The sequence below is a fragment of the Lipophrys pholis genome, assembly GCF_963383615.2.
Source record: "Lipophrys pholis genome assembly, chromosome: 1".
Taxonomy (NCBI): Eukaryota; Metazoa; Chordata; class Actinopteri; order Blenniiformes; family Blenniidae; genus Lipophrys; species Lipophrys pholis.
In genome coordinates, this window is record NC_137635.1 from 17,261,521 (window position 1) to 17,269,923 (window position 8,403).

Below are 8,403 nucleotides of genomic sequence, written 5' to 3' on the forward strand. Positions count from 1 at the left end.
GAGATACAGGACATGCCACAGGGATGGTAGGACTGTGTACATTCAGTGTCGTAATACTCACCATATGTCTCCATAAATGTCAAAGCAAAGGGAATAATCAGACCCTATTATTTTCCTTGAACTTTAGATGTCACAAAATGTAAAGTGAAATCAATGCCAGAAGTAATAACGAGAAAAGAACAAACTCAAACAATACATTCAGCAACACAGCGATCTCGCAGAACGTCTGCAAACAGCTGCAGGTCGGCTTAATGAAGCGGAACGTGAAGACACCCTCGAAAAGCAAATGCACATAATTGTGGCACATGTTTATGGCTGATTCTCCGTCCGAGGGGAGGCCTTCTGCGAGTGGAGCGTCATCAACACACTGGATTAAAAAAAAAAAAAAAGAAGCTATATGCAGGTATTTTTTGTTTTTAGTTGTAAAAATTCAGTTTCTTCGCCTCCTCCGGCACTCCGTTCTCGCTCTGTGTTGTTGCGAAACTGTCCTGATGGGTGACCACGTGTGAGATGAGAACTGTTGAGCGTTTCTGGGCGTTAATTTGAGGAAGTTGTGGTTGGTGTTGGGTAGGATGCTGGGAGGGGGAACACACAGCGGCTGCAGTATTGAGACAGATGGGTGACAAAAATAACGCCACACTGAAAGAAAAAAACCCCAGATCAGCGCAGCGCAGCAGGTAAACACAGCTTGAAGTCTCATTATTTCACTGTGAAGGTGATTAAAAACATGATAATCTTCAAGGTTTCAGTTGATTTCGATCGACATTCTGACTGAAGCTACCAGATAAGTCCATATTTAGCCGTTTAGTCATTGTGTTTTCTCGCTTGTATAAAGTATAAAGGACCAGAAAACTCGTGAGGATAATTTTACATTGTATTTCAAACTTTAGAGGAAAATTGCATTTATTTCAAAAACCTGTTGTTGAAAACTTTGCATCAGACATTAGCATCAGTCAAGAAACCTCAATCTTTTTGTATTGAATTTCATTTGTTTCGAACATTTATGTGAGACACATGAAATGCAGTTATAACTCAGTAGTTTTTCATTCAGTATCCAAAAAGAATGACGTAGGAGTAGATCAGGATTTGTACGTCATTCTTTTTGGATACTGAATAGAAATATAGAAATTGTATGTATTATTTTGTGATTTCATGTCATTACATCATATGTGATGATTATATATTATCCATACAACATATTTTACATCATACACCACATAGTGCACACATACACAAACTATATATATATATATATATATATATATATATATATATATATATATATATATATATATATATATATATATATATACACATTTAACTCTTCTTATATAATATACATACATACATACATACATACATACATACATACATACATACAGAACAACAACTATATCAAACATAAAAATAATGTTATCCAGTTACTTTTTGTTTAATTTCTCTGGACATGAATTGAGGTCTCATGAAATTGAATAAAATGTTGAATTTCGAGGTTTTTTTGTGCTGTTCTAGTACTTCGGTAGGTCTCGGGTTGGTGGTATTGACTAACATACTAGTAAATTAAAACAATTTAAACTATTAAAGAGTGGATTTGCTGTCTGTCAAATTCATTCAAAATTGTACTGGCTTTTTTTTTTAATTCTTAGAGTAAATACATTGTGAACAATGTAGCATATAGAAGCAAAAGCATTGTGATGTGGCAATGATGAGCTTCTCAAATAAAAAACTTGGTGGCTTTTCAGTTCGTCAGTTCAACTTGAGAGTGTTTGCATAACCGCTGGAGTTATGAAAGGTCAGTAGTTGAGAAACGTGGAACTTGAGAAGTCAACATGGGCGTCTACTCATCCTGCCTCTCCGTTTCTCCTCTAGAAGCAGTTGTTGAACTACCGCCTCACCAATCGAGATGCACAAATGCAGTGGTGCCAAAAACGCCACCGCGAGCTCGAACGGCGCCGGTGGAAGTGATCGAAATCATCACGTGAGCCTCCGAGCGAAGAAGAAGAGTGACTGCAAGGTCAAAACAGCACCGGGATGTGTTGCAACGCAGCAAGCGGACGTGAAGCCGCGGTCCCATCGGAGAAGGTGGTCGATCGACCTCGCGAAACGCGCGACGTCTGAAGTTGTCGTCGTGAGGAAGAAGAAGAAGGAGGTGGAGCCGCAGCCTCCTCCGCGTGGCGTTTCCCTCCCGCAACCCCACGCAGCAACCAAACGCTACTCCTGCCCCCCCATGGGTACTTTTCCAGGTCACTCCTCCTCCTCCTCTTCCTCCTCCACCTCATCCTGCTCCTCACCTCCTCCCGTAAAGACGTCTGTCATCACCGGCCACGATCCTCACGGTTGGAAACTGCGTCCGAAGTCCAACGGCGCCGGCCCAACGGCTCGCGCCAACAGACTGTCCCTGCAGATTCCCCTTCCTTCCATTCCGGCCCCCGATACTCCCAAGCCCAAGATCTCCCCAACAACCAAACCCGCCCTCAGACCCAAGCCGCTCCGCCGTCGTCACTCCGACACCTCCGCCCTGATCCCTTCCCTTGAGGCCTCGATGCTCGCGGTGACGCTCGAGGAGCTGAGCGCCGTGCAGCTCCACCCGGTCGCCTTGTCGGAAGAGTCCGACGACGTGTTTGTGGAAACTTCTGAAGAATGGCAGCGTGGGACCGATGGATCTCGCAAGATCCCACCCAGTGTTCCGGAGAAAACGGCCATGGCGAGGCAAGTCGCTCAACTCATCGCTTGTTCGCACCAACGCTGGAGGCCCGTTAGAGATGACTCAAGAGACGACAACAACATGTGTATCAGCGTGATGAAGGCGCAGCTGAAAACGCATCGGGCTGGACAATAATGGCTCACAGTGGAAAACCAGTAAGTGGCCATATAATAATTATCACCTTTTGAGGTTTAAGCTGCATTTATACAAAATCAGGCAACAAAGTCTGTTGTAACACGCTGTCGATAAATAATACACATAATATGATGGGGGGGATGTGAAGGATACTAAAATTGGAGTTCCAACCTGCGGGTATCTTCCTGGAAGTCATTCTTTCAGCAGGTTATTGTGGCATTTTCCGTTTCGATGGTAAAATGGCACTTGGTCAGTGGCAGTCAGGCTATTCCCTTACTTACAATAAACCATATTAGTGGCAAATCCAGTGACTCTGAAACCCCCGGTCACTGGAATCCAACAGTTCCACCACTGCCTGCAGCATTATAAAATATTCTGCTCCACCCACGACCAAGCGACTCACCAACATGAATGTAATTTAGGATAAAAACGTAAATAGATAAAAAAAAATACCAGCGTTTCTATCCATCTTCTATGTCACTTCCTCCACTTCAAGGTGCTGGAGCCAGTCTTCCTGTTCAATGTGATTACCACTGAACTTGCCAAGAAACTTACAGTGAATCTGCACAGGGGTCATTTAGGTCTCGTGAATATATTGATATCAGTGTCATAAAAAAAGGTGAGTCGACTGAACATTCTGACAGCATTGTCAAGAGAAGGACATTGTCTGATGCATCATGATTTGTAAACACCGTTCTAAAGTCTTCATTTAAAGGTAAACAGTGACAGCAGGTTAACTAAAAAAAAAGAAAAAAGAAAAAGATTGTTTGAGATGAAAATGAGGCCAATATTGTGTTGTCTGTTTTCTTTAGAAAATGTAAGTGTAGACACTGGAGTGTCTTTCAACTGGATTAACTTTTGATTGATTCCCTACATGATGTGCTGAGAGGAGAGGCGGAGCTTCACAGTGAGAGTCAATAGTAACCACATTTACTATTTTCCAGGGGGGGCTGCATTTGGATATCGGCTGTGATGGAAGGAATCTGAACGAAGAGGCCCGCTCATTCCTCTCAATCGCCAAAGCAAAGCTGTGTGACGTGGAATAGAATGTGTAATGTTTCAGGTCATCTTGATGAATATTTGAGATTTTAACAGATGTTCTCATAGAAAGCGCATGTGTCATTATATCAGTATTTCAGCTCTCTTTTTGATTTTGTAGCTTCGCCTCTGTTGTGTGAATGACTATGCTCTTTATCTTTATTGAAAGCTCATATAGCTTCAAGGCGGTTTGTTACAAAACGTTTTGAAAGACTTCCAGCAGGTTACAAACAGAAGTCACAAATACTGAAGGTACAGATATATTTACTTATAATGTCAAATTTGAACAAAAAACAATCTGATTATTCCCAGATGATAAGACAAATGTCGCCATCTAGTGGCCATATTATGTATGAAAGGAGCAGAGTAGAAAGGAAATTTGAAGAAAATCATTGCTAAAAGCCATTCCTGTCAGTTAAAAATGTATATAAGTATGTATTTAACAGTTTGGTCACAGCCTTACACACACACACATATATATATATATATATGTATATATATGATAAACAATGCCTGAACCGTATTTAAAAGGAAAACACAATGGCCTTTGAGTTGGTGGCAATAAGTATTTAAAGAAGTAATTGATCTAAATGTTATGAGTTGTAAGTAGAATTATTGGAAGTTTCATTTCGGGAATTAGTATGAGTTCCATTTTTCTTTTCTCATTAACTGATTATTGTTTTAAAAGCTGAACACAACTACATTCATTCAGCTTTTGTGGATTACTCCAATTAGTCAGGTCCATTTTCCAGGCTTATTTTCCTCTTGTAAATATTCTTCCTTGAATCCAAAAAAACTAAGTTTACTGACGCCATGCAGAAACCCAGGCTGTTTGTTTGTTTCTTATCAGCAGTTCACACGGCCTGATGTCTGTGACACTGCCTCCAGATAAATTTCTCCTGCTGCCCTCCAGTTCAAGCTTTGGCAGGCATTTATTATGTACAGTATAATACATGGGCTTGCCTGACAGATGTACATTTGCAATCCACTGCAGCAAAAAATAAAAATTCTTGGCGTCTGCTGTTGGACTGGACTGGACTGCGATCATCAGAGCAAGAAATTAAATGTTAAGGCTTGATCACAAAGAAGCACCTGCTTACCTGGAAATGATGGGAAAATAGAAGAAAAGTATTTTAAAAAAGTGTTGCAGTGAATAATTTACATTTTTAATGTGACGATACAAAAGAAAATGCTAAAAAGAAAAAAGAAAAGAATGCTGACAGTGTGGAGTCAGAGCCAAGGGATACTACTTGTTTATCTTTTCTTCGACAGCACGCTGAAATTTGAACCTCTATGTGGTAAAAAGCACCTTAAAATAGCAAAGCTTGATCTTTTCATGTCCGTGGCGCACATGGGCGGCAACGGCATTTCAAAAAAAAAAAAAAGTTGTGTTTTCCCTTGTTGACATGGAGACACAGTTTCAAAACATTACAACCACTGGCCAACATGCTCATAACAAGAAGAAGAGACCAGTAAAAAACAAGCCCTGGACCAGTTGACTGGTCTAGTGTTTGTTTGACGTGCTGAGAACCAGGTAGAGAACCACTGCTGGACAGCACATCAAAAATGAAAAGTGAAGCAATTTCTACTTTTTAAACATTAACTGGTCACATGATTTTACTCATGTGCGTCAAGCACAGCCGGTTTCAACTCATTTAATAGTTTATGAGATAAAACGTCTTTTTTGAAGGAGTAAAATATGAGCGTGCATACATTTAGTATTCGCAACAGCAAATTTCAAAGGTGTTATAAATTAGGAAAGTCTGTGTCTGGTCTTAATACAAACAACATTTTTTCACAGCGGAATATTTCACGAAGATGAAGGGATAAAGATTCTTTTCAGATGTAAGTGGAGGGATAACCAGACTCAGAGAAGTTTGGAGTCTGATGAAGTCGTGTGAATCTGGGTTTGGTCCTCTGGGAGGAGTTGCTGGGCAGAGAGAGAGAGAGAGCGACAGAGAGAGAGAGAGACAGAGAGAGAGAGAGAGAAGGCCGGAAGCGGCGCTGCAGGCAGGCAGGCGAGCGACGAAGCTGCAGATCACCCCACACACACACACACACACACACACACACACACACACACACACACACACACACACACACACACACACACACACACACACACACACACACACACACACACACACACACACACACACACACACACACACACACACACACACACACACACACACACACACACACACACACACAGTGTCTCCTCATATATCTACCTCAAGCCACTCCTCACACTGCTGAAGGAGAGACTATTGCAGGGAGGATCGTGCTTCTTGCACAAATTGCAGTTCACTTTATAGCTGGAATCTGAATCCCATTGTGAACCTACATTTGCATGAAATTGATCTGCTGAGAGGAGTTCAGTCACAAAGGTTAAAACAAACCGACAAACGTTGAGAGGTGTAACAGATGTTGCAGACTAGAGACTCCTTAATTTAATTCCAAGCGTTTGCACACATATATCGTCTCTTTGTATTTCGCTCTTTCTTCAAAACTGTCTTCTTGCTTGTTTTAACCTCCAGAAGGAGTACTGGCCGTCAGGAAGGCAAAGCTTCTTTACTTCTTTAAAAAGACTTGGTCTTTTCAAAAGTAGCGTCAAGGATCTGCTACTCAAAGCGTTGGAATATTTGGATGACGTGAGGTATTTTGAAATTCATACAGTTTTCAACAAATATTTACGACTTTACTCTGTGTACCACTAGAGGGAGTTGTAGTACCACTTGTCATACATGTGTCAGAGTTTGAGAATTAATTGAGTAAATGTCTTAGGTCCCCTTTTCAAGTACCGTACTTTAGCTTTGTAGTTTCGAAGTGTTTTTTTAGCTTCAGAAAACTGAACGGGACAAGTTTTACATTCATAACTAAATACGGCATCCCGTGGCATACTCATGGTCTGGTGCACAACCTGTGACAAGGAAGAGACTTTGTTTTGTTGTTTGTTTGTTTCTCAAATCATCTTTCCTGTTTTGATATGCGAGTTCAAAAGGCTTACCTGGACAAAGGCGAACAATCAAATGTCATCGGGATAGAATGAGAGGCTGCAAACACGCGTCGGTGGGAAAGAACCTCAGACACAAGCTGAGAGATTATTAACAGAAACTTGAAGGACAACTAAAAAAAGAAAGGAAGACATGGGGGAAAAAAAAAAAAAAAAAAAAAAAAAGGTCCTGGGAGTGTAAATGAGATGATGAGATGCACAGAGAGAAGGAACAAAAAGACAGAGATGAAAAGACGAAGAGGCAGAGATCTTTTCATCCCTCGGAGTGAAGCGAGAGCAGCAGAGGCAGAGAGGAAACTCATCAGTCTCTCGGAGTGAGTGTGTGCGGTTGTGTGCGGCGGGCTTAACAAAGTGCTTTTGGGTGATATATTTGTTGGTACTCTAGAATTGAGGACAAAATCCTGAATTCTGTTGCAATAAAGGTCCACAACTCTCACTTTGTCTTCCTCATGCTTTCCTAATAGAAGCTTCCAATTAGGTACTTTGGTATCAATGTCGCTAACTTTAATAGGCGCCTCACCATAACACACGTTCAATATCAAGCATCTCATGATCGCAGATCTGCAAGTGGGAACATTTTTGTACATTTGTATTTAGATCAAATGAAGAAATAAGCTCAACAACAGCTTTACCTTTCCTGTCTTAATCTTACCAAGCAACAAGCTCAAATCCAATCACACCTCAAATAAACAGAACCGGACCCTTACCTTCAAGATTAACCATGCCACATTATTTTTATTGACTCTTGGCTTTTATCCCATACACAACACTCAAATCTAATCTACTTGTTCACCGTCATTTCACTTCTAGAAATCATTTCTATCTCAATATCTATATATCCCAACTTTTGCCAATGTCTTTATAATAGGCTTCGTCAGACCATAACTGAACACAGTAAATCTCGACTTTAACCGTAACTTCAGTTAGGTCAATCGGAACTGGGTCGACTATGACGATAATTAAAAAGAAAAAGTTATTGCTGACAAAAGCCTCAGCAAAGAAATAGAGAACAACGGTCCTGACATTCTGACTCCAGTCTTTATAATCGTCCTGCTTTCAGTGCGAACCTGCAATGTGAATAGGAAAAATCCTGATGATTCAAAAACACCCTAACAACCCTAAATCCCAAACAATTCAAGCTATTCAAGCATTAAACGCTATGTACATAATACAGTTTATAGTATTTGATATCGGAACTGAAAAGTCAGCTGCTCCAATGCCAAATGTTCAACACGAAGAGCGAAAAACCACCAGAGTATGTTCAATCCTGGAAACCTTTCAAACTGTGTACCCGACTAATTGAAACCCAACAAACAAGGAAAATGGTAATCCAATTGAACCCGTTCTGCAAATGCAAACGTGAGCAATGGTGTGTTTGTACATCTGATGGTGTGAGAGCGAGTCTTGCCATGAGTCCGTGTTCAGCACAAACAAGCACAGATCCTCCCGCATACTGCGATAAGCCAACTGCAGACGGGAGCCATTAAAGCTTCCGTCAAAACCCCCCCCA

General features: G+C 41.0%; 1 protein-coding gene across 1 annotated transcript; it reads left to right on the plus strand.

The window, feature by feature from the left end:
• The first annotated feature begins 589 nt into the window (after positions 1–589).
• LOC308118193 (uncharacterized protein) lies at positions 590–4,902 on the plus strand. The gene is made up of 3 exons (XM_080477491.1): positions 590–677; positions 1,870–2,859; positions 3,784–4,902. The coding sequence occupies exon 2, from the start codon at positions 1,904–1,906 to the stop codon at positions 2,837–2,839; it is 936 nt and encodes a 311-aa protein (XP_080333617.1). The 5' UTR covers positions 590–677; positions 1,870–1,903; the 3' UTR covers positions 2,840–2,859; positions 3,784–4,902.
• The last annotated feature ends 3,501 nt before the right edge of the window (positions 4,903–8,403 follow it).